Source organism: Triturus cristatus, chromosome 8 (genome assembly GCF_964204655.1).
Source record: "Triturus cristatus chromosome 8, aTriCri1.1, whole genome shotgun sequence".
Classification (NCBI taxonomy): domain Eukaryota; kingdom Metazoa; phylum Chordata; class Amphibia; order Caudata; family Salamandridae; genus Triturus; species Triturus cristatus.
This window is the reverse complement of record NC_140591.1, coordinates 1,026,421,418-1,026,447,517: the sequence shown is the minus strand read 5'-3', so window position 1 is coordinate 1,026,447,517 and position 26,100 is coordinate 1,026,421,418. Positions and strand designations below refer to the sequence as shown.

At 42.4% G+C, this 26,100-nt stretch overlaps 1 protein-coding gene across 1 annotated transcript in view; it reads left to right on the top strand.

The window, feature by feature from the left end:
• PRKX (protein kinase cAMP-dependent X-linked catalytic subunit) overlaps positions 1–26,100 on the top strand; it is a 395,625-nt gene that overhangs the window by 290,336 nt on the left and 79,189 nt on the right. The window contains exon 4 of the mRNA XM_085622583.1: positions 21,190–21,309. Within this exon, the coding sequence (XP_085478709.1) occupies positions 21,190–21,309 (120 nt within the window). The remainder of the gene's footprint in view (positions 1–21,189; positions 21,310–26,100) is intronic.

Sequence of the window (26,100 nt, the reverse complement as noted above, 5' to 3'; positions counted from 1 at the left end):
ATCAAGCACAAAAAGTCGTCATTGTATCACCCAGAAACCAATGGCATGGTTGAGAGGTTTAACCGTGTACTAAAAGAAACTATTAACATGGCTAGGTCAAGTGGTCTGGATTGGCGTAATCAAATTTGGGATAAGGTAGAAGCTTACAGGGTATCGCCTCACGCTGTCACTAATAGAACGCCTTTTGAACTATTCAGGGCTAGATGTCCCAATACTCGTGTAGCCCCTCCGTGGGTAAATAATATGCAACCTGGGTTAATCACTAAAAATGATAAGTCTAACTGGAGGGTCAAAGAATCAGAGAAAATTATATCTAGGAAAGAGAATTTTGATGAAAGGAAATCTGTTAAGAGGACAGTTGTGAAAGTGGGAGATTGGGTTCTCATAAAGAACCCAATCAAAAAGAGATCTGGAGTAAGATTTTTGAAACCCATTCAAGTAATAAAAGTGTTCACAAATGCTATAAAAACTGCTGACCACCGCATTTGGAATTTGAACAGGGTGGTGGTGGTAAAGAAAGAGTTGTTGATTAGGGAGAAGTTGTCTGATGGTATTGATGCAAGCAGGGCTCCCCAAGGTATTCGCAAATCATTGTCTGATGGTAATGATGCAAGCAGGGCTCCCCAAGGCATTCGCAAATCATCCAGGGTTTCCAAGCCTCCCATGTTTCTAAAAGATTTTGTTAAATAGGTTCAGAATATTCTTATGTTGTATATAGGTTTGCACCACTGGTGTAATTCATACATTTGTCTTCGTAAAGGAAGGGGATGTGTGGCATCGTAGAATGTTGCTCACGTTGCCTGGACAATGGAATGTTTATGATTGAGGGGTTTGGAATGATGTGAAGCAGAGAAGCAGTTGAAGGTAGCTTCAGATGCTTGCAGCAGCTTCTGGTGGATGGGATCATTTACTTGCAATAAACTTGAAGAACCAGCTATTATCACCGACTTTATGTGCATTATTACACTGTACCTGTAGGATAAAGTGTTTGGGGGGCAGCTATGTCTTTATTTTTTTGTGTGGAATTCTACATGGTTGTTCATTCCCTTATTTGCGCGGAGAGAGATTTCCAATGCTTAGATGCCTGTAGGGAAAATAGTTCACAGTTCAAGTTCTTTTATTTATTTGCATTGTTAATTCAAATCATCGCAAATCATCGTGGTGAAATCAATAGACATAAGAAACTGAAGGAATAAAAAAAAGAAAATACAATAATCCCCATGTCCTATCTAACACAGTTTGGAGTCCCGGACACATCTTGATCCAATACATAAACAGTTATTAAAAAACTTGCAGTGTTCACACATCTACACCCATTTAGGTCAGCTAGAGCATCTCACATTAAGCAATTTGTAATTCGAACCAGCTAAAGTAAAATAGAGGACTTAGAGGTGCGAGTGTTACATAACAAGTAGCTATCTTCGCCTAAAATGAGTATATGCTAGTTTGTCTTCCAAAGACTTTTTTAAACACTAATTAAAAAGTGTATATTAAAATAATGTAAACTTTGGCGACTTGCTATCCCATCATTCAAACTCGTCATAGTTTATCATCCAAGTAAAGTTTTTCCGAGAACTCTACATAGTGATTTCCACAGTATATGTTAAAACAAACTACTTTGGCGGCTTGGTATCCGATCATTCAGGCTCATCGCAGCATGTTAACTTTATAAAGTGCATGTGCTAATACATCTCCACATTCAAAGTGCATTGACTCCTGACCGTGAAGTGCATGGGGCCAGCCGTCGGCAGCAGCTAATGCACAGGTATATGCTAGAAACAACTGCCAATTCTATTTAGCCGGTACGTTCCGCATAGTTACTGCCACCTTCATGTGTTTTATAAATCATCCAGACAATTGGCCTGATTACATTGATTACATTCTGAAACCTTCTCCCACTGCAGCTGTGCAGGGTCTAAAATTAAGCGGTCTAAAAATTGATACCAACCTATCACGTCTTGGAACAATAATTCTAGAGCATGTGCAAAAGATGTGTTCGAGAGTTTCCAATTCACCACCACAACCCCTACATGGAGGTACCTGTCAGCCGTCATATGTGTATGCTTAAAATGGAATCAACCCGAAACGGAAGGCGAGGAGTTGGGTTTTTGTAGCCTGTTGACATGGACAATATAAATAGATGTAACTCTACTGGGACGTGCGTCACTATTCAAAATGCTTGCCCTACCACGCTTTCTCTTTGCCCTACAAAATACGCCTAACCCAGTACCTAACTCCTATTTCCTACAGATCGAGCCAGCGGTGAGGAATCTACTTTGGGAGAACAAGCCGCCACGGATAGCCGTAAATGAACTCACCATGGGATGGTACGACGGGGGTATAAGACTGCCGGACATGTGCCTCTACTATCAAGCTTCGCAGCTCATAGCCATCAATAAATGGGTGTTTGGGCCGCGTGACGATCCTAGTTTCTGCACCGACCATTGGCTAATGGGTAAAGGGGGGCTACAATAGAGCGTTATACACTAACCATAGAAAGCTACGCCTCACTGGCCCCACGGCGCGTACTGTTGAAGTGTTGCATGGAGTTCAGCAGCGAATGGGTTGGCAGGGACACCTAACGAAAGCTACCCCTCTGTGGGAACCGGCCATCTTGGGGCGACTCAGTGACTATGCGGGATTCGACAAATGGGACCTGATAGGGATCTCCAAGGTGGGAGATTTGTGGGTTAAAGGTAATAAGGCATCGTTTGCGACTCTCCAAGCGAAATATGAACTTGCGGCAACAGAGCGCTTCCGCTATCTCCAGATTAGTCATGCCATTGACTCTGCCCTCCCCAAGGATACTCTCCTTCCGGGTTCCTCTCTTCTTGAGGACAGATTATTGCTGGACCCAATGGACCAGAAGGCTATTTCCCTCACGTATAGGAAATTGGTGAATAATCGGACTGACCCAATGCTGAAATTACGGTCAAGTTGGGGGGCGGACTTGGGGCAACTGGCAGAAGAAGACTGGAGAGAGGCACTGGCCTCCCCCGTGAGGTTGCGATTCCGATGCGACTTCGGCTGGTCCAGCTCAAGATCCACCACCGAGAATATTTTGATGCCACACTGCTATTCAGGTTGTGTAGGCGGCCGATGCCCTATGCCTCTGACATTGTAACCAAACTGGCACATACATACACATCCTGTGGGACTGCCCCCACATACAACACTATTGGAAGGACATCACCCAACAATTGGCCAGGACATGTGACAAGCCTGTTCAGCCATCTCCCACACTGTCTCCTGAATGTCTGGGACGCAACAGACCTCACACAAGCGGAACAGTCATGGGCCACTATGGGCTGGGTTATAGCGAAAAGGAATATAGCTCAGAAGTGGGGAGTGGACACTATACCGCATTTACGGGACTGGGCAAAAGACATGGATCATGCCATGATTGCCGAGAAAAACGGTGTATAAAGTGAGAGGATGCCCCAGAAAATGGGATCATAAATGGGGACTCTAGAATCAATACAGGGGGGAGATCTGCATTTCCCCTACGGTGGAACTGAGACTGGAGAGGCTTTCGTTGTTGGATAGGGAGGCTGGGGAGGTGTTGGCCCATACTCAGGACAACCGAAAGGATGGGATCCGGTGGTGAACCAGTACTGACTTATTTTGCTTTTCTGACCCGGGGACATAGTCGTTACCCTTATAGTAACTGTTCTCCTGTTGAATATCGTAATCCTGCTGGCTTGCAGGTTGTAATGTAATGCTGTATTTCTGCATAACTGTGCCAAAGATGTCTAAACCATGCTTTTACTGCTGCTCTTTGTTCCTAATAAAATGTGTTACAAAAAAAAAGATAAGATGGCAGCGATAAAGGCTGATATAGGTTGATCAATGGTATTGCATGAGTTCTTGCACGAATAGCCTGTAGGTCACCATAGGCAGATAACATCCTTGCCTGCTTCAAAACAATTCTTACTAACTGTTTCGGTGCAACAGACAACTGCATCGGATCCTTGGTTGCAAGCACATTGATTGATCCAAGTAAAATATATGTAAACCTGAATCCTTGTCTTGAGTAAGATTCTGTAAGAGCTGCTTAAGCGAGCTACATTCAACTCTACTCATTTTCGCACAGGGAGAAAGGATCACACGTAACTAATATCCTGCTGGGTGAAGTTGAACTCAAGACGGATATGAGCCAGCGCCATGCACTGCAGTAAGAGGAAGAGGCATCTAAAACGACAGCGATGGGCGTGATCCAGCCAGGAGAATAATAAATCCTCATATACAAATGATTCATATGGCACAGTAGACATCCATTTACTTTCAATTACTTTGCAAATTACAGAAAGATCTAGATCCAAAAAGCAACTTTGAAGGCGCTGCAAAGCAAAAGTTCGAGAATTCTCATTTCACCATACTCGATTTTTCTGTTGCCAAAAACCAGAATCTTCGGTTCGGATGTGTTAATACACCGTTTATTGTCTTTAAAATAGTCCTCTAACTCATACAGAGACGGTCATGCAGTTTGGTCCACAAGAATGGGATCATCTGCATACTGTAAAAGATGTAAACTGCTGCTCTCAATTTTAGGTGGAAATCCCTTGGCCGATCTTAGAGGATCACTCAAAGCTTCCAGATATAGATTAAAGAGTAAGAGGGGCAGGATGCAACCTTGCTTCAGGCATCATTTTGTGTGGATCATCGCCAAAGTGCCCCATTACCCCTGTATTTGAGTAAAGGCTTAAAATGGCCATCAAAAGGCATGTGGGGATGCCTCGGGATGTTAGTTTTGCCCACAGCCGTCCTCTGTCCACCTTATCAAAGCGTGTTGCAAAATCAATACATGCACAAATTAAAGCACCTGTCCCCTTTTTCATAGCTCGGTCCATTAATGCTGATATGCATAGCAGGTTAACCTCTATCCCATTACCCCTTTGGAAACCTGTTTGGTTAGAGGGAATAATTCTTTATTGCGGTTGCTCAACCTTAGTATTCTTGTTCATGGTTTTTGCAAAGCACTTACCATCAACATCAAGTAGAACAATTAAACAAATGTTCCCTGGCTTATCATAGGAGCCCTTTATAGGTTTTGCCTGCACTGCGCTTGCCCTGTTCTTGTGAAATCTATTGTAAGTAAAAAAAAATAATAATAATCTTTAAAAGGGCTTGCAGCCTGCCCCGATTTACCATTTGTTTTCCTGCTTGGCACTTTTTATTCTTTGCTTTTGATTGGTTTTGACGTGTTTTTTCGTGCTGATTTCTGGTGGGTTCTGTTTTTTTCGTGTGTTTATCTTTTCTCTGGCACCTGGACCAAGTACTCCTTCCTTTTGAAGTTTTCATCCGCCTTACCGGTGGGACTTTTTTTCTTTGTAATCAAGCCTGATTGTTGATAGCATGTATATTTGGGAGCTGACTTTTATTCGGAGCACACATATTATTTTTAACAACTACACACGTATTTTTTTTTTGATGGGGCTACTAATCTAGCTTGTTTTTTAGGAGACATCCATTCTGTAACATTGCATATGAACTTAATTTTTTGTTTGAAACACAACCATGCATACAGACGTAATACTTTTTTTTACACAGTAACGCTCACAGATTTTAATACTTGCCTTTTTAAAAACAAAATTACACTGTTTTGCCGAAGGATTTTCTTTTGTGCAAATGGGGAGCACTTGCATTTTAGCACTGGTCAGCAGTGGTAAAGTGCCTAGAGTTCGAAAACCAGCAAAAACAAAATGCAGCAGAGAGTAAAAAACAGGAGATCCAAAGCAAAAAAGACAGGGGAAACACGCCAAAGATGCCAGTTGTGACAAATCTACTCATATAAACACACATACATATATATATGTGTGTAAAGTTTTATATATAGTAACCCAATCATTAAAAATATATATTTTACATCAAATTTAAAATTCATTAAAAGCACATATATATTTCATTTTGGATACAGGTGACCTACTGAGAAAACTTAATGACATTGTTTGGAATCCCAATGACTTGCTTATTTCCTTAGATGTCTCGTCATTATACATGAGTATAATGAGTATAAACATGAGTATAAAAGTGTTCAAGAGCTAAAAGCTCTTGAACACTTTTTAAATACCAGACCAATTTGCTTTTATAAGCATAACAAAATGATACTAACCATGATTACTATGTGCCTTGAAAATAACTTATTTTCATTCCAGAACCAGGTATTTCAGCAGGTTCAGGGCGTGGCTATGGGGGCCTGTTTTTCCCCCAGCTACACCTGTTTGCACATGGGGCTGTGGGAAAAACAGGTCCTCAGGACCGCCTTTGAAGAAGTAATGTCTAACAACATTATGAGGTGGTTCAGATACATAGTTGATCTGCTAATAGTATGGAGAGGTACAGAGGAGGCAGCCCTCCGTTTTATTGAGCAATTGAATGTTAACAATCTGAACCTTAGATTCTGTGGTCAGATCAGCAAGGTATCAATTTGTTTTTTGGATGTCGAGATTTATGTTCAAGATGATCAGCTCTGTACCAAGCTTTATCAAAAATCCACTGCTGGTAATTCTCTACTACACGCAACCAGTCACTACCCTGCTCATCTAATCCACAGCATCCCGTATGGAGAAATGCTGCGGATAAGGACAATATGTAGTTCAGACTCAGATTGTTTAGCAGCACAGAATGAATGTAAGGATAGGTTCCTTAGGAGAGGTTATTCAATGGATACAATCAATAAAGCCATGACGCGAGCAAATGCATATGGTAGAACACAGGCATTGATTGGAAAAACTAGCGTGGTCGCAAATCGGGTATCTGAGACAACAGAACCACCAAGATTAATACTCACCTACAATACCCAAAACAAAATCCTACGGAGGATGATTAACAGAAACTGGGCACTGGTAAAGAACGACCCAATACTAGGTGGTACACTAACCAAGTCCCCCAACATAACCTTCAGAAAATCTCGACCCATGAGGGATATGTTAGTTAAAAGTAGTCCCGAGGTGAGAAATACTACCAATTGGCTCAGTACAAGCAAGGGATTCATCAAATGTGCTGTTTGCAAAGCTTGCACACATGGTGTCAACAGGACTGAATATTCAACTCCTTTCAATATTAAACCTGTCCACATTACCAAGAAATTGACATGTAAAACCGAATTTGCCGTTTATGTGCTGGAGTGTCCCTGTGGCCTGCGATACGTAGGTAGCACCAAGCTACAGGTCCACAAGCGGATACTCCAGCACATAAGGGCAATCAACAATGGTGATAGTGCATATCCGGTTGCTAGACATTTTGGTGAGAGTTATTCCAAAAAATCAATGGATCTTAAATATTTTGTAGTGGACTCGGTTCCTCCATTGAGAAGAGGGGGTGACCGGGAGGCTATGCTACGAAAATTGGAGACCAAATACTTTCTGGTGCTGGATTGTAAGACTACGAATGGTTTAAACTCTAGTGAGGATTTCTTTACCTATCTATGAAGTTAAGGGTCTGTTCAAACTGCCTTAAAATTTGTTGCTGCTTTATCATTATTTGTTTTGAATTATTCCAGGTTTTAAATAATCTTGTATGAATTTGCACATGTGAATCCTATGGGTTCATTAGGTGATATTTTCACTTTCCACTATGCACTTTATTTGTAGACAAAGAGTGATTAATTTTGCGCCCACTGGGGCAGTATTATGGAGTATTTGTAATTGTCTAAATTCGGTAACATGGTGTATACAAACTAGGATCATGTAGGATTGGCAATATGCTTTTACTGATACAGAAAAAAGTTTACATTGGTTTTACTTTTTCTTAAGCATTTTTTACCATCCGATTTGAAACAATGTTTCTTTAAAAACATTGAGCATTTGCACTTTGTTTGTATATTTAATATTTATTTATATATATTTATTGAATTGCAAATTGCTTATTTTGCACATGAATTGATTTATCCTATGACAATTTACATTACTGTGAACCAATACCAGCCATTGAGCAGGGAACTATGAGGATTTTTACTGTGTCTGCTAATTCGATTGTCACAGTATGTTGCACTATCACTTTAAAAAGGCTATGCTTGCCCCCTTAATGTTTCATGTGATCAAGGCCCCACGAGGGCTGAAACGTATTATGGCTCGGTGCACGGGATGAAAATAAATTAATTGCACCATACCTGGGCTTGCTTCGTCTTTTTCTGATGGAGAAGATTTGAAAGACATTTCACATATATGTATATATATATATATATATATTCACTTAAAAAACCATAGGTTTCTTTCACACATGTTATAGTTAGCTTGACATTTCACTCGTGAAAAACCATTGAAATTCTCCCGTTATAGTTAGTGCAGGCAACTATAACTCACGCGACCGCAATCCTCTGCTGATGACGTCAGATATTACATCACTGTATTTAGACACCTATTTACCCATGTCTTCTTCCATTAATTTTTAGCTATACATATATTACAAATATTTTTTTTTCAGAAAGACACATATGTCATCAGTGATGTAATATCTGACGTCATCAGCAGAGGATTGCGGTCGCGTGAGTTCTAGTTGCCTGCACTAACTATAACGGGGGAATTTCAATGGTTTTTCACAAGTGAAATGTCCAGCTAACTATAACATGTGTGAAACCTATGGTTTTTTAAGTGAATTTGCAAGGTTTTTTTAAATGCTAATTCCTAACTATAACGTGTGTGAAACCTATGGTTTTTTCAGTGAATTTGTACGGTTTTTTAAATGCTAAGTTATGTATTTATTTTTTTTTTAGGTTTTTCAGCGTGCGCGTACCGTACGCGCACGGTACGCTTCACGCACCGTGTGCGCGCTGTGGGCGCACGGTGCGCTTCGCGCACCGCGCACCCACGTTACGCAGTTCGCGGAATTTTTCCGTTTCTACCGTACGCGCACGCTACACGTACTCCGCGATTTTTCGCAAAAAAATTAAAGGAAATTTTGGCCCTTGGGGGGTCCTTCCGGGACACCCTGACAAAGGCTAGGGGGTCAGGAACTGTCAACCCTTCCCCCTTTTCACGTTCTCCACCTTTGTTTTTCACCCCCTCAGACTGCGAGAGACAAAATGGCGGCCGACACTTCCTGGTTTCGACCGATTAGAATGTTTACTAAGATCTAACAACCAATCAGAATCACGCTCGCGCACTGCAGCGTGCGCGTACGGAAAGTTTTACCGTACGCGCACGGTGCGCGCTTATAGATATATATATGCTTTTAAATGCTATTTTCTCAGGAAATACTGAACAGATTTACACCAGACCTGCAAAAGGCACATCCCTGACCTGAGGACTACCTCTCTGCCAAATTTCCAGTAATTCTGTTCAGCCGTTCGGGCTGTAGCTTGGACTAAAGGTCCTATGGAAAAATGCATGGGGAAAACGCGTTTTGGGACCCCCCCCTTTTTCTCAGCCCCCGCTTGACGAATCCCCCTGAGACTTTCAGGGAAGGAGCGGAGCACCTCCCCTATTTTGAAAATTTCGCGAGGATTCGTCAATCTGCGCCAAAGTTATTCCAAATAGAATGTCGCGGATTTCCTATGGAAACTCGATCCTAACTATAACTATCTAAAGGCGACCGCCAGTAGATAATATATATATTCCCTGAAAAAACCATAGGTTTCAGGCACGTTATAGTTCGGAATTAGTATTTAAAAACCTTAGAAATTCACTGAAAAAACCATAGGTTTCAGGGGCGTTATAGTTAGCTGGACTTTTCACTCGTACAAAACCATTGAAATTCCCACGTTATAGTTAGTTCAGCTAACTATAACTCGCGCGCCCGCAATGCACTGCTAATGACGTCACATATTACATCACTCATGACATGGTCAGTGACATCACTCATGACATCACTGATGACATCTCAAAGGACATCACTCATGACATCATCCAGTGAATGTGTGTTTTGCTGAAAATTACATATGTTTTATATATGTATATCTCAAGGCCGATGGAAGAATAAATGGGTATATAAGTGTCTAAATGGATGATTTGTTTTTGAAAAATTGATTGTATAACTGACTGATTAAGTGTATCTTAGTGAATACATGGCTTAGTGAGTAGTGTTTAAATATGTAAATATCTGTATCAGTCTCTCACTTTGTGTATAAGTGGCTGCATGGGTTCGTGAGTAGCTACATGAGTGTCTATATAGGTTATTAGTTGGTTTTTTGAGTATCAGTATGAGTGTCTGCATGGTTCGGTGGGGGGTATTACGTAGTGCATAGGTGCATGAATGAGTGACTCACTGTATGTGTTGAAGTCAGCATGTGTGCGGGACTGTATGGGTGGATGAGTGTGTGCATTGGTGTGTTAGTGAGTGAATGACTGTCTCAATAGTGTCTTTATGAGTAACTACATATGTTTTAAACTAGTATATGTGACTTTTGGTGTATATAAGTGAGTATATGTGAGAGTGAGAGATTGAAAGAGTTCCTGTATGAATAAGTATGTGTTTCTATAAGTGATTGTTTAAAAGACTAAGTATGTGTAAGTTTCTGTAGAAGTAAGTGGGGTGGTGTGTGTGTATAACGGTATATGCAAGTAAATGGATGTTTGATTCTTTATTAGCATGAGTGACTATGTGTGTGAGTAACTCTATGGATGAGTGGCGTTGTGTAACAGGATGTATAGGTGTATGAGTACATATGCTGAGCGAGTACATGTATGAGTGACTGTATAGGACTGTTGGTGAATGAGTGGATGTGTATGTGGATCTTAGAATTACTGAATAGGTTGTTGTAACTGGTATTGGTATGTCCATTGTTTTGAAAATTTTAGTTTCTATTTTTGAATGTGTGTATCAAAGGTTATATTAGGGGGACAGGAGGTCTGCCACTCTATCACAAGGATGATGTCATCAGTGATGCCATCAGTGATGTCATGAGTGATGTCACTGACCATGTCATGAGTGATGTAATATGTGACGTCATCAGCAGTGCATTGCGGGCGCGCGAGTTATAGTTAGCGGAGCTAACTGTACGGGGGAATTTCAATGGTTTTGTACGAGGGAAAAGTCCAGCTAACTATAACGCCCCTGAAACCTATGGTTTTTTTCAGTGAATTTCTAAGGTTTTTTAAATGCTAATTTCTAACTATGCCTACAGAGATAGGACATGTTAAGAAAGAAGAAAAAACGCACAGAAAGAAAAAAAAGAAATGCAGAAAGAAGCAACAGAAGTCCTCAAACACTAAGAAAAGTGCAGGAAGAAGGATAACGTGCAGAAAGAACAAACAGAAGAGCAGAACGAAGCCTTGTTGCAAAATCATCCTGTACCCTCAACTTTTTCGGACGGATACTGGTGGTAACTGAGTCTGACTAACCAGTCCTAGAGCCAGTGCTATGTGAAAAGACACTCAGAATACAGTGAAAACACCTAAATACACTAGGGAACACTATGCGTTGGGTCCCCCTGTGATTAGCATGACCTCCTCTGTAAGCCTCTAGTATATAATAGGGCAGGGGATTAAAACTACCTCTTAAAACGCGCCACAGGGCGTGTTTGCACACGTCACCTCAGGCCCCGTCCCCTCCCTTCACCACTGTGTAAACGCCCACTGTGGCTGTTCTAAGTTGAGAGATTAAGTCCCCTTGAATCCTAAGGGTTCCTAGGGTCAAACTAGCCCACTAGGTACCTCCAGTAAGCGCCACAGTGCTGCGTTGCATAGAGGTGTAAAAAGGGGCGTGACCTCAGAACACCTGTCTGCAACGCAGCTCCCTGGCGCATACTGGAGATACCTGTTGGGCTAGTTGGCCTTCAGGGACCCTCAGTATTGAAGGGGAATTAATTCCCTAACTTACAACTGGCCAGGGGGCGCGTTTGCAGAGTGCTGCACGGAGGGGGCGTGGCCTCCGGCACAATGCCGGTCTTATTTATTTTTAATTTTTTTAAGGAGGGCTGTGTGGCCCCCTTTTTCTAATTTATTGGCCCTGGGGACCCCATCCCCCAGGGCCTGCACCCTAATTGTTTTTGTTGAAAAAAATTAATTTGGCCCTCCCAAGGCCTTAATCGGCCCCGGGGACCCCATCCCCCGTGGCCGGCCTTTGTTTTTTATTATTTTTTAAAAATATATATTTCTAGAAACACCTAGGACATGCTGGACAAACCGTATGTACCTATCACCATGACGATTTGCGTGATATTCATTAAAAGGGGACTATGCCTACAATGAATCCACGTGGAATGTATTTACACCGCTAGTGAAGCTCTAACGTGTCTGACGCCCTACCGTGCCTAATCGCGGCGCCCCCGCCGGTGGGTACTCTCCAAGTAGACACCCTTATCGTTTATTTATACAAACATGGGTTGCTATTTACTGGCACATTTAATACACACGCACACCAAGCCATTTAAAGGGGATTCGACCAAACTATGCAATAAACCCCCCTCACGGTTAATAAAACATACATCCACCGCCGGATGTGTAATACTTTTTATTTTACTCTCTGGAAAGGAGACGAACCTCACTTGAGAGTCACAGCGTACTCCTGGCTGAGCCCAATGCTGTGTTACACCCACCAGTGCCCACCGAGTGCCACAAACCTCTGTGTTGTATTCCACCAGCTAGTGCGTATGCTATGACACTCTCTAGCCCATGTGCACTGTAAAACCACCCCGTGAATATGTCATGCCACACTTGCCTTCGCACAGCTTATATTGCCCCATCTAACGTGCCTTCCTTGATGCCTATGTTATAACGCACAGCGCTATGCCATACATATTACAATCTGGGCTCCACATCTTTGTCACAGTGCATATGCAACGTTACACTCCCCAGCACATATTTTATATTACAACTTTAGAGACTAGTTAGGTTACACAACACTGCCCTGTGCATATTACACTCCAAGGCGCATATTGCATAGCACGCGCTAGTGCCTGTGCTATCTCGCGCTCTCCAATGAATCTGTCATTGTGCACAATGTATTGCATATTATATTTCAAGCCCCGGTTCATCTTATATCACACTTTTTGGTGCATAGTTTATACCATATACTATATCTAGTTTTCATTTTCAATCGTGCTCTCAGGACTATGTTCTATATAACACTGCGTCCACCTACCCTTTTCACAGGCATTACATTTTGCGATGGGGGGTGGAGGGTCAGGGGGTGTTTCTGCCAAGTGAGCCCAGAGTCAGTCACAAACGTCCTCTTCTTCCTGAATAAAAGTGAGATTATGCTGCATACGTGTTCATATTTTAAGTAGTTCGCACAGACACACATTTTAAAAACAATAAAGTTCCTAATACCCACCTTCTCTGAACAGTTATCTTGCTGCCCCATCCACCTCCTCCCTATCCTCTGTTGTCTGAATACATGGACTAGCCTCCTCCCTCCTGCCATGCATGGTCTGATATGCTGCCACTGCCCTCCATTAGCATGATGTACCAGTCCACTCCTCCTGCCCTCCATCGCCAATTCTATGGCCCATCATTGACCTCTTGCTTAGCTTCTGTGCTTAGCTTGCTGCCCCTATTCTCCTTCCCCCTGCCCTCCGATGTCTTTGGGCACGCCCCTGCTCCATCCTTTTTGCCCACCATGTTCCATGGACCTACCACTCCTATCTACTCTGAGTGTTCTGTTGAGCTGCGTCTCCCCTCCCACCTGCCTAGCATTGTCAGATGACTGTAACCTGTCCCTGCCACCTCCACCCTGCCTGTCCACATGCCATGCCCCTATCCCCTTCCTCCTGTCCACCATTGTCCATTTTACTGCCACACCCTTTTGCCCTCCCTGGTCTGTTGTGCTGCAACTGCTCCTCCTACCTGCCCTGCGCGGTCTGTTGTGAGGCCCCTTCCCCTGAGCTCTCTTGTCTGTGCCCAGGTCCTGACCCTCCTTTCTATCCTCCATGGTCCTTTGTGCATGCCCCTGCACCCTCCTTCTTGCCCATCATAGCCATTGTGCTGCCACTTACCCTCCCGCTTGCCATGCATGGTCTTCCGTGCTGCCATGGCCCCTCCCACCTTCCCTGTGTGGTCAACTAGCTGCTCCTGACCCCCTCCCACCTTCCCTCCATGGTCTGTGTGTATGCCATCATAGTCTCACTGTTGCTCTCCATGGTGTGTCTTGTTTCTAGTGCCCATCCTGCCTGACCTCCATGGTCATCTTGCTGCTCCTGCTCTGCCCCCTTGCCCCCAGCCCTCTGTTTCCATGTGCAGACCCCTATTCCCTCCCTCCTGGCTTGTCGGTTTCATTGTAATGCCCCTGATCCGTCCCTCCTGCCCTTTATGGTCTGTTATGCTGCAGCTTTCTCTCCTGTCTGTCCATTATGGTCAGCTAGCTACCATTGCCTCTTTCCCCTCTGTTGTCTTTTGTCCATGTGCATGGTCCTGTCCCCTCCTTATTGCTTTCTATGGATTGTTGTGCTGCACTCCCGTCCCGCATGCCCTGTGTGGTGTATTGTGCTGCTGCAAACCCTGATGCCTGCCCTGTAGGGTCAGTTTGGTGCACCTCTCAATGTCCCTCCTGTCCTCTGTTATCCGAGTCCATGTCCCTACCCCAATTCCTCCTGCCTACCATGATCCAATGTACCATACTTGCGAACATTTTGAACTTGGTAAGAGGGAGATTTTGAAATAAAACTGAGGTATTGATTTTCCCCTTTGAGTTACATTGAAAAAGAGAAGATTGTAGACAGGAAACAGATCAAGTAAAGCCCATTTGAGCTTAAAAACATTGGACGTTTCCTGGCTGAAACGGGTCTGTTGGCATGTATGGTTGTATGACCGCTGCCTCTTCCTTCTGCCCACAATGGTCTATTATATTGCCACAGCCTCTCTTGCCAGTCCTGTATTGTTGGTTTGTTGCCCCTGCCCCCCTTTCCACTGCCCTCCATAGTCTGTTGTGCTGCCACTGCCCTTCCTGCCTGCCTAGTGTGGTCAAATTGTTGCCTCTGCACTCTCCTACCTGCCTTCAATTTTCAGAGTCCGTGCCCCTGGCCTCTGCCTCTCAACAGTATCCCAATGAACTACTAGATTGCTAACATTCTAGATTTATTACAAAAGTGTGGAACGCCTGACGTCATCTTGATGTAATCAAAACTGTAATGCCTAGAGCATTTCCTTTAGAAATTACATATATGAGAGGGTCTTATTTGCATCAAAATTATGGTTAGTGCTCTAAAAAACTAAAATGAGGACATATTTTCTGAGTTTTCAAATAGCGACAAAGAACTTTTAAATTATTTGTAATCTTAGTTTTTTTATCCAGTTGACCACTTGATTAAATGTTGCATCCAAGGGGAGAGGGTGTGGTGTTACTTCCAGAGCTGCAGACTTTGCAACTGGGGAACCAGGTTGGAGTCTCTGCTTCAGCTCAACATTCTGTGATTCTGGTCAAATCACTTTATCTCCCCATGTCTACAACCAAAATGAATTTGATCTTGTGTGATGTAACCGATGCTCATGTAAAGCACTCCAATACCTGACAAGTGTGCACTATATAAAACTGCAAATACACAAAAAATAAATGTTTTGCACACTTCTTTCATTGGGCTACATTTGGGCTACATCTGGGTGATATTTGGGCTACATTTGGGCTCTTTTGTCTCTGGTGGCCATTTTAGGAGATTTATTTGTTATGAAGTTTCCTAATTTCCTCATTTACTGCAGTCTCCTCAGTAGGAAATGCTTTCAGTTTTTTACTTTGATTCCATCAAGAAGGTATTCAGATATGTCACACATTTGCCATAAATTCTGAATGTTAGCACTCTAGTTGCTCATTAGATCACTGTAGTAAAGCTACTGCTCACCACGGAAGTCTGCTGCTAGTATTAGAAGTGCATGTTTCAGTCTGCATATCAGAATTTTTTAATGAAATAGAAGAGGATTTGAGAAGTCACTCAAAATGTGCCCTAATTTTTATTTCTTCAGCACTAATCATATTTTCTATGGCAAAATGAACCCCCTCATTGTGTTCCTTTTTAAATTAAATGTTTTAAGTGTTACCAGTTTATTCCAATCAAGATGGCTTCAGGTGTGCCATACTTTTGTCATAAGTAAGACAGTAAGCGCTCTAGTTGTTCTTAAGAACACTCTGGGACATTCTGTCATTGGGCTATACTTGGGCTACATCTGGGTGATATTTGGGCTACATTTGGGCTCTTTTGTCTCTGGTTGCCATCTTGGGAGATTTATTTGTTATGAAGTTTCCTAATTTCCTCCTTTACTACAGTCTCCTCAGTAGGAAATACTTTCAGTTTTTTACTTTGATTCCTTCAAGAAGACATTCAGATGTGTCACACATTTTCCATAAATTCTGAATGTTAGCACTCTAGTTGCTCATTATATCACTGTAGTAAAGCTACTGCTCACCAGGCAAGTCTGCTGCTGGTATTCAAAGTGCATGTTTCAGTCTGCATGTCAGAATTTTTTTATGAAATAAAAGAGGATTTCAGAAGTCAAAATGTGCCCTAGTTTCTTTCTGCAGCACTAATCATAATTTATATGGCAAAATGAACCCCCTCATTTTGTTCCTTTGTAAATTAAATGTTTTAAGTGTTACCACTTTATTCCAATCAAGATGGCTTCAGGTGTGCCATACTTTTGTCATAAGTAAGACTGTTAGCGCTCTAGTTGTTCTTTAGAGCACTCTGGGAAGCTGCAGTAGAACACAAAGGAATCAACTGACAGTCTCTGCCCTTGTTGGATGTACATGTTTTACTGAGAATGTCAGACTTCATTCTTACATGACTGAGAAAGATAATGTGAATTTACAGAAAATATGCTCTCAGTTTAGCTTATAGATCACCTTCCAAACCTCTGTGTGAAAAGCTTGAGAAAATAGTTTTCTCTCAAACATGGTTCATGATATCACAGCAGAAGGCTTTTTCACATGGTAAAATCACCTTAGAACACACCACAATTCCTAAAATGAGTATGGTACCATCAACAAATGATTTATAATGTAACTAAAGTCTTAAAACCTTCTATTAACTGCAATGCTTTTTAATGAGGTGCTATCATGTATATTGGTCCCAAGATGGCTGCCAACACTTCTTGGATGAAGTACTGACAGCCAATCAGATCTCACGATGAGATGTGTCGTTAGGCTCCGCCCAGATATGTATGTGATTTTACTTTTGATTTTCTCAGGAACTACTGAACAGATTGACGCCATATATGCAAAAGGCACATCCCTGAGCTGAGGACTACCTCTCTGCCAAATTTAAAGTAATTCTGTTCAGCCGTTCGGGCTGTACCTTGGACTAAAGGTCCCTATGGAAAATTGCATGGGAAAAACATGTTTTGGGATCCCCCCTTTTTTCTCAGCCCCCGCTTGACGAATCCCCCCGAGACTTTCAGGGTAGGAGCGGAGCGGAGCGCCCCACCTATTTTGAAAATTTTGCGAGGATTCGTCAACCGGCGCCAAAGTTATTCCAAATAGAATGTTGTGGATTTCCTATGGAAACACGGTCCTAACTATAACTATCTACTGGCGACCGCCAGTAGATAATATATATATATATATATATATATATATATATATATATATATATATATATATATATATATTTTATGTAATGTAAAAATATTAACAATTCAATTCCAAACGGAAAAACTCGACATATACAAAAAATATTCTAAAAACAATATATATGTGTGTTTATATATCTGTGTGTACATATACGTATAAACAAATCTAACCAGTGGGAAACTGTGATAAGAGGTAATCCAAAGGGAGGCGATTATGGATCACGATTCCTGCTGTGGTGTTGGTCTGGAGATAAGACTTTAGCAAGCTCAGTCCTGAGCCATCCATCGCTTAGTGAGCGAAACAAAGGGCCTTGAAAGAATTTCTGCAGTTGGCAGCCTGTGCCGAGGGCGGAGGTTATGGGGTTCCTAGTGTAGACGTTATTTCTCTGCTGTCTTTTTTTTTTTTTAATTCATTTTAGTTAGTGGACTAGGAATCGAGGTGCCCCAATGTCTAGAGCACTGGCTTTGTCCACAGCAGTGGCAAGTGAGGAAGATGTGATATATGTATGTATATGGTATTTCTATAGCAGGAACCTAGTCGAAAGGAAGTGATGTACTGTAAAAGGTCAAAGACAAGCATGTGTCAGCAGCTGTCAGGTTAGGTAGCTGGGGTGTGGACTGCTAATGCATTATGATTTAGTGTTCGTTAAAGAAGAAAGTTTTCTACTCTTTCCTAATTTGGAGCGGCGTTTGAGCAGTCCTGATGGATACAATGCTTCTGTTCCAGATCTTGGGTGCATAGATTGAAAAGGTCTGCTGTCTTGTTTTTTCATTTCTACGCTTATTGGCCTGCAATTGGATGGTGTCATGACTGCAAGTGTGCTGAGACCCACCAGAGATGGTGAGCTTTTCTGGCAAGGTAAATGGGGCTGCTGTTCATGGTGGCTATGTAATCGATGCATCTGGTTTTCGAAGATAATGCGGGCTGCAAAGACAGCCAAGGAAGTTGCATCATGATGAGGGTTATATGTTCATATTTCTTCGGGCTCTGGATGAGACTTAATGTTGTGTGTAGGAGGCCATTAAAGAGTGCCAGTGTGGAGTCTGGGAGGTCATGGAGCAGGGATGTTATGGTCTTGTGGTATAAGAGGCATCATTAATTGCTTTGTTAACCTTGGTCAGAGGAAGAGGTTGAAGTTCATGTTCATTTCCATGTGTTGACTCCATTAAATGTGCTTACCCACCACCATTTTACAACAGTCCTGTAGAAAGTAATGTAGCCATACAGCAAATGTATATTAAACCTTTTTGTATATGTTCAGGCTGCTCTGTTCAGATCAATAGTATAACAAATCTGTTTAAACGTGTATGCCATAACCACACTCCCTTGTTTGGACCTTGCACCACTTTGTGCAGATTTTTAACATCTTAACCCATAAAAAGTCATTTTTTGTTGTGCAGTGCATCCAAGGCACTAAATAGGTGAATCATTAAGCCGAGCATTTGGATAGGCGTGGAGAATCAATCTTTCACAGATAATTTTCTTTGGGTTATTTTTCCTTATTGTAGCTTACCCGTGCCATCTTGTTTCAAGCATACTCAGCTGCATTGTTGCCATGGACTTTCTAAGCTTTTTCAAAACCCATTACCATGCACTTAATCCTGCTATCTGCTTGCTCATAGAGAAATCTATTTTTTTATAACCGTATTTTCAATGTGTCAAATCTTTCTTTATTTTTCCATAGTGACCCTGCAATATATTGTTTTGGTGGTTCATTTACTGTGGGGAGTGCCCCACCTGGCCTCATTGCCTATTGCGTTTCTTCTCATCTTATCCCACTGCCCCTTACACAGGCAGATCCAGGACCATATTACACAAGTGCCCCGGGGGCGCAACAGGCATTTGCGCCCGCTTTCTGCACCCCTGGGGCCCGTTTGATATTACAGAAGAGGCAGCCAATGTTTGTCTGGCCCCTTCTCTAATCCCATAGTGCTGGCGCACATATGGCGCTTTCATCAGAGGGTGTTCCCTCCTTTGCATGGGGACGTGGCACCATGTAAATGAGGTAAATCCTTTGTCTTGCATTCCATATTATAGATGCTGGTGCAGAGGCAAAGAAGCCATCAGGAAGCGCACTGACGGTGAGCCACCTAAAAGATGACGCACTGTTGGAGCGCCCCCGGTGGCAGCCCTCAGGAGGGATGAAGTGGGTCCCATAAACCTCCAGGCATCCCCTTGAAGGCGGGTGCAGTTACTCACTGTCCCCGCCTGCAAGGGGGATCTCAAATCCCATCTGCACAGTAAAACACGTAGCAGTTTCAAAGCAGCTGCTCTGTTTTTCACCTGAATGCGCTGCCCCCAGTGCAGCCCAAGTTCGCAGCTGCCCCTAGTGCAGTGCATTTATCCTAATACGGTGCATTTTCTTGGTTTGCTCTGGGCCCACCTTTAAAAAGGTGCGCCGGCGCAAACCAGGAAAATGCTCCACATGTATAATATGGCCTCCGCAGTCTCCATGGCACACCCACCCCACAGCACTCTAGCAGCCACCACCACTGCCATATCTCCCTCTTATTGTGTTGTTGCACTCCAACAAGCACTTGAGCAACAAGAATGCAGTGTGCCGTCTGCTTTCAGATTTTTGGGGACGTTTGTAATTCAGCTTTCTTGTGATCATGAGTCCGGTAGAAGGAATTAGTGTGCAGTATTGAAAATCACGACATCTAGCATCTATAGGTTTAGTCATTTTTAGGTCGAGCATTCGAGACCTCTTGTATATACTTTAGTATATACTTATTATTTAACTACTTGTATGTGTATGTACTTTGTGGGCTCTGGAGATCAGTCCTAGGACTTGTCTGCTTCCGCTTAGGGACTTTTTTTTTTGTGTTCAACTGCCTCTATTTAACTGTCTTGATAGAAAACGACCAGTGAGTTCAGTAAAATACAAGAATTGCTTTCTGCTGAGGGACTTTCTTTTTTTTCTTTTTCTGGCAACTGCCTCTGTTTAACTTTCTTGATAGAAAATAACCAGCAGAGGTCCGTAAAATACCAGAATCACTTTAGCATTCTCTAGATTCCAGTCCATAGAAATTGTCTTCCACTGGCACCCATAGACAAAAATATTATTTTAAAATTAGCATTGGCATAGCCATTAGGTCTCGCCTTTGGGACCTTATAAGTGTTTAGCCATGCAACATTTAATGTTGTTGCAGTAAGAATATTGTGCTGCATAACTAAATACTTATAAGGTCCCAAAGGCGAGACCTATTGGCTATGCCAATGCTTGTTCTTTTAGTAATTTATCATTTCTACATTTAAATGTGAGATGGCTGGTGTTTCCAAATTAGCTCAAAGGTTGTTAAATTTGTGTGAAGCAATTGTCATGGAGAATCAGAACATCGAAACTGTGTTGTACATTTATGTTGACGATCGTAATCATCAGATGAGGCAGGACATCTTGCACAACACACTTTTTATTTCACTAGCTTCAGTACCATCCTGGAGAAACTTGGCCAGCTTGTGTGCATGTGTTTAATAAGTTCTTAGTATAGCCCGTACTGAAGATTGGAGTTCAACTAGCTAGTTTTTCCTTTATTCAAGCCTCAAGTTAAACTGACTCCACTGGCGTCTTAGTATGGAGCGTCCTATCTTGTTGCTAAGTGCACAATGAGTCTAGTGTGGGTGGTGATCCTTTTCAAATGCTTTGAATGCAGGAGCAGATGGTTCCTCTGGTATAAATGCTGTTGCATGGTATTGCTTCTCCTGTGGGCTTGCCAGAGTGAAATTGACCTGATCTCGGTTTCCTGTTTCTCTCAGGACGTGGACGCTCTGCGGCACACCAGAATACCTCGCGCCGGAGGTGATCCAGAGTAAGGGCCATGGAAGAGCCGTGGACTGGTGGGCTCTGGGCATCCTGATATTTGAGATGCTCTCTGGGTGAGTAAATCTTTAAAGGGGCATTACATGATCAAAATCATACTCCCTGTTTTCTCATATCTCCTACAGCCCTTCATAATAAGGCACACCTCTGCATCCCTGACGTTTTAGGCCTCTCCACTTTAGGGAATTTCTGAACTTAGACATAATACAAAACTCTTACTCAACGGATTCAAGTTTCACCTGTACTTTATATGGCTCAATAAGTAAGAAAATATGAATATATTTGAGTCGTGCTCTTGTTGTGTAGGGAGTCAAGCTCCTGTTGTGTAGGGTACACCCTTTGTTTTTTCATTTTGACATGTCCTAAGATGCTGCACAGGTATCTCCCAAAACCCAAATAGAGAGCGTAAAATTCTAATAGATGCTCAGAGGTTTCATAGTGCTCTGCATTTTGTTGTGTGAATTTACGCTATTAGATAAGACATTTTTATAAAAGCATAAAACAACCACACTTTTAGAATCTGTTTTGTGCTCCACTGTGTTTTTTTGTTGTTGTTTTTTTGTTCTGGACCTAGACTTGGTGGAGAAGTAGAGTGCAGTCAAAATTATTTGGTAAATAGAAGTGGGACTGTGCCTGTTAGTCTGTTCCCTGGCTCAGAAGTGGGTCCCAGTGACCATGTTTACCAGACCGTTTGTCCCTCCTTTGAGCTTTGTAGGGTGGTGCTTAAAAAATATAAAAGGAACTCAGTAACATTTCTAGTGGACGTTTTCGTTCCTCACTGACATTTGCAGTGCTGGTGAGTTTCACCACATTTGTGTTCTTCCTGGTGCAGCTTTTTCAAACGAGGTATTCTTGTACTTGAATATCTATCAATCAAATTAGGAGGCTGGATTTGTAGCGATGACAAGTGAAAGAAAATACATGCAGGTCAGGTGGACATTAAAAACTGAAGCAGTCTGTAGTGGTCAGAGCACACATACTGGGAGTGTTACTAAAATGCAAATTGTGCGAAAATAACAAAAAAATAAATACAATAAAACCGGGAACACTATTTATAATATATATAACACTGGCAAACATTTTGCTCTAAGGTGATCACAATGGGGTTTTCACTAATTTGCACAGTATACGATTGGTAGAATTCAAACACCCCCTCCCCCCCTTTTCATGGCCATAATATTCAATAAGGAGCAATAGAATGGCCACTAGCTTTGAGTTTTTTGTTTATTTGTTTTAAATGAACATTGCACTTTCTTAAACCAATTATCGTCCCAGAAACCAGAGAAACCTGACGGTATTTGTGAGAGGTAAGGAGATGAGATGGGTCATGTGACAGAGTCTGTGAGAACGCAATACACACTTGTATGCTTAACACAGTCTGATTATGTCCATGGACACACTACATAGCCTGCAATACTTCTCTATTAAATCAAATGTATGCATTATAACAATTACTGCAAAAAACATGTTTTGTAAACACTGGTGAAAAGGTATTTGTCTATTTTGGTAGGGTTTTCAGCTGAATAAATCCTTATAGGTATGGATGCCAAAAGGTTTGGAAAACACTGATGAAACACTACTTGAAACCAACAAAAAAATAAACACTGAAAATACATGTGACGTAGTACAACAGTCACAGTGCCCGCAATGGGGCCTCTTTCAAGGGTAAAAAGGAAGTTTTCATCCTTTGATGATGGATACAGTGAAGCACCAGCCTGTAGAGGAATGCCTTTCCTCTCTTTCAACACATTCCAGTCTGGCTGTAAGGGAGAGACTGGGCCACAATTACAAGCTTCAGCGCTCATTCACTAATGTGTACTTATCAGTGCATTCATAAACTAAGAGTTTACACCTTCACAGGGGACAGTGCATTTGATAGCCTTATTTAGCACACCAAACCGGTCTGCACCCGGCACACCTAGTTAAGGGTTCACCGGGGCACAAACAAGGACGGTGCTTCAGATTTTGTATTTGTGGCACAGATGAGCAAAACTTGAATACCCAGGCTTTCTCCATTTATGCTATTTTCTGCTTTGATAAGACAAAGGAAAAACAGTACGGTGCTCGGACCACCAGAAGTGGGTGTTCCAGATACAAACTAATTTACATGTGAACAGCTATTAATGCATATCGATTCCTCACCTTGTACTGTTCCCTGTGTAAACACGTCTTTACCTGCAGTAACTCATGTTCCACCCAGTGCTTTAAATGGGAAAAAATAAGTGAAGGTACTCATTAAAATGAGCTACAGGTGTAGTGAAGGGGAGGGGCTAAGGGCGGGGCTAAAGGCCAGACATGATGAGACTTCTATATTAGTTGCAGCACTTACCAAAACACATGAGAAATGCAATAATATGTTAACAAATAGTTGCACCTTTTTAATGTCATACTGTTAATTGCTGTTTGGCACAATACTATATATTTTTGAGAATGCGAGTAGGAAGAAACTGAAAATACCCCCACTTCGAACAAAAGATCTTATGGCACCAAGTAAATGAAGCAAACAATCATGACCCTCCCCAGAAGAAAGCTCTTGTCTCTTCCATCGATCTATCCATTCATCCGTTCATCCTACCATTTACCTGCTGATGTCCACCATTTAACCTTTACATTCTATTGTCTATTCGGTCTTTCATCAATCATTCAGTTTTTCACCATTCCGTCTATCCACCCTTCATATCCAAACCTATCCATCCATCTCCAAACCTATTCATTCATCCTTTCACTCATCCATCTCTTTATCCCCCTTTTCCCTCATCCATCAATCCATTCGCTCATCCATCCATCAACCCTTTCACTCTTTTATTCCATCCACCTTTTCATTCCATCCACCCTTTCACTCAATCCTTCCTTTCATTCATCATCCACCCTTTCATTCATCCATCCATCCATCCATCCAATCTTTCACTTTTCCACCCATCATCCGCCCTTTTAGCCAATCATCCACCCTCGTTCACCCATGCATGCTTTCACTCATCCATCCATTCATCCATCCACCCTTTCTCACTCATCCATCCACTCACTCACCCACCAACCCTTTTTTTCGTTATTTATGAATCTTTGTCGCCGAGCAGACATGTACACACAGAGTGTCTTGATTCTCTCTCTTCCTCTCACTTTTTTCTTACAAAAACAGGCATACAAATGCAGGCAAACACACAAACATAGCAGACACACAAGGGCAGAGATGACATGAGCACCAGTTACATTACAGAAAGTCACATTAATCTTAGTTTTAGGCCTAGGACAATTAAGTCATTTGCTCAGAATCACAGGATGTTGAGCTGAAGCTGGGACTCAAACCTATTTTCATAGTTCCTTGTTAGGCAGCTCTGACCGGCCCTAATATTACATCCTCTCAATTTTCCTATCTGGGAAAGATGCCTCACAGCCTATGCAAACATAAACCCCCCCACCAAGGCCTGAAAGACACTGGAGCGAAGGTGCTAACAGGCACACAGCAAGGCCAATTCACTAACTCTCCCCCTTTCCCAGCAAACTATAGCTTCAGGGCGCTAGCCTGGACAGGGAGCAGGGAAGAAAAGCAGAGAGACCCTTAGGCACCATCCCATCACCCAATGTCCGCCTTCCCAAACTGAAGCTGTGTAGCGTGTAATACCCTCTCTTCACAGACTCGTGCTGAGAGGTGCATTCATCTCGGGTGTCACGCTGTAATTAGATTTGTGGGGTAGGGGATAGGCTCAGAGTCCAACACCTACAGTGTGATTGACTGGGCAGGGTCTGATCGGACCCTTCACTTTTATTCACAGAGGGCCGCAGGGCATTCACAACCCTAAACAGTCCTTAAGTGATGCTAATGAGCCGCTGCTGGATTGCTCAGCAGCGGCTCCATTCAGGGGCATACACTGCCCTTCCGTCCATTCTGCCTTCTCTTTTTCGGCAGCAGCCCAGCAGAGCACTCTCTGCGCAGCACAGTCTCCAGTGCCGTGGAGCCTGCACTGCCTGACTTTCCCCTGAGTACCGGTACTGTCCTTGCCGAAGGATAAGTTCCGGTACTCAAAGGGAGAAAAATAAAAAGTGGCGGTACTCCGTACCGGTGAGTACCGGCCCATTGAAAGCACTGGTTCCACCACTACTAAGTAGTGTAAATAAATTGCTAACCAACAATTAAAGTGATCCATGTTTAAAGTTGCTGCCTTCAAAACCAGGAAAATATGCTGAGTTTGTCCTGCTGTAATTTTCCGACACCAGGACATAATTCTGCAGCGCCTGTTTGTTGCCTGCAGACAGCAATGGAGGTTTCTTATTCTCACTTCCGGCAGGGCACAAGACAAAGGCCTGATTTAAAAGACCATCAGCCATTCTTTTGTGTAAGTATCACCTTAGCCAGGACCTATCTGGAGGGTGACACCTAGATAACAATGCAATAGTGGGAAACAAACGCACCCAGCTTATCGTTTTTCAGGTACACAGGTATTTTAGAAGAACTATGACTTGCAGGCAGGCTTATGACTTTAATTCTTAATATACAAAATGTGCATGAACTGTAAGAATGCAAGATGTATCTGTGTGTGAGTAATCATACAGATAATGATTTAAATGACATCTGCTAATTTATTTTATTTAATTCTTTTATAGCGCTACTCATCCCAGTGTAGGGTGTGGGAGTGTTTTACATCACATACAGACACCATAAATCATACAAAGGTGTAAATAAATGTACAGCAAATGCTACATAAGACGATAAGGGTTCTAAAAGGTGTAGGAATGGCAGGAAGTTTCTTAAGTCTTTAAAATGCAGCCTCTTTGTGACCAATTAAGACAGAACAGATCTACAGTCATATTGTCCTTGTTGCTAATTTCTTTGAAGCACTTATCTTTTTAAA